Below are 1,101 nucleotides of genomic sequence, written 5' to 3'. Positions count from 1 at the left end.
TTCTCCAGTGGTGGAGGTGGAGGGTTCTCCGGAGGAGGCGGAGGATTCTTTGGTGGAGGATTTTCCGGTGGTGGAGGATTCTCCGGTGGTGGAGGATTTTCTGGAGGTGGAAGTAATAGTGGAGGATCTGGATATGGAGGAGGAGGATGCAGTGCAGGAGAGATTCTTCATGTTGACGGCTCCTGTGTCGTTCCCATAATCTCACGCAACGTATTTGTTTATGACGCTCCGGAACAACAGGAAGAAAGTGGTCCACCACCAAATATTCCTCCACCAAGAATCGACCACAATATCCTATTCGTCCGCGTTCCTGAGAAGGGAGCAGCGCCTGAGCCAATCATCGTTCCTCCACCAAGGCAACAGAGCGTGGTGTACGTCCTGAACAAGGACGATGGAGGAGGAGGACAGCAAGTGATCGAAGTGACAGCTCCTCCACCGTCCAACCCTGAGGTTTACTTCGTCAACTATGCTGAAGGAGATAACCCTCAGCTGCCCATTGGAGTTGATCTCCAGACTGCTCTCCAAGCGGCAGCCAACGGCGGAGGACAAGTCATTGGCGGAGGCGGAGGAGCAGGCGGTGGATCCGGTGGCGGATTTGGCGGTGGTTCCGGTGGCGGATTTGGCGGTGGTTCAGGTGGCGGATTTGGCGGTGGTTCCGGCGGCGGATTTGGCGGTGGATTTGGTAGTGGTTCCGGCAGCGGATTTGGCGGTGGTTCCGGTGGAGGATTTGGCGGTGGTTCCGGTGGAGGATTTGGCGGTGGTTCCGGCGGAGGATTTGGCGGTGGTTCCGGTGGAAACGGCCTTGGTGGAGGCTACAGTCCTCCAGCACCGTCGAATGCATATTCTGCTCCTTAAATGTATTTGATGCTTGAAGTTATTTTAATGTATAAAATTTGTTAATGACTATTTTGTTGTATGATATAACTATATACAAGTTAAAATAAAAAAAACAAAAAATATCGATATTTTTTTCCCTTATGGATACAAATATTAAGTATGGTCCTATATTTCCACGTTTATAATATGGATTAATGATTCGCCTCATTAATCTATATTACTGAAACGTACGCTAAATATTGCTGTAACAAAGAGCGAGATGTG

The 1,101-nt window shown here is 49.6% G+C and overlaps 1 protein-coding gene across 1 annotated transcript in view; it reads left to right on the top strand.

Moving 5' to 3' along the window:
* LOC119587538 (keratin, type I cytoskeletal 9-like) overlaps nt 1-855 on the top strand; it is a 1,113-nt gene extending 258 nt beyond the window's left edge. The window contains exon 2 of the mRNA XM_037936261.1: nt 1-855. This exon is cut by the window's left edge and continues 99 nt beyond it. Coding sequence (XP_037792189.1) covers nt 1-855 — 855 coding nt within the window.
* Nucleotides 856-1,101: the final 246 nt, after the last annotated feature.

The sequence above is a fragment of the Penaeus monodon genome, chromosome 22, assembly GCF_015228065.2.
Source record: "Penaeus monodon isolate SGIC_2016 chromosome 22, NSTDA_Pmon_1, whole genome shotgun sequence".
Classification (NCBI taxonomy): Eukaryota; Metazoa; Arthropoda; class Malacostraca; order Decapoda; family Penaeidae; genus Penaeus; species Penaeus monodon.
The sequence above is the reverse complement of the archived record's forward strand: the minus strand, read 5'-3'. Positions and strand labels throughout refer to the sequence as shown.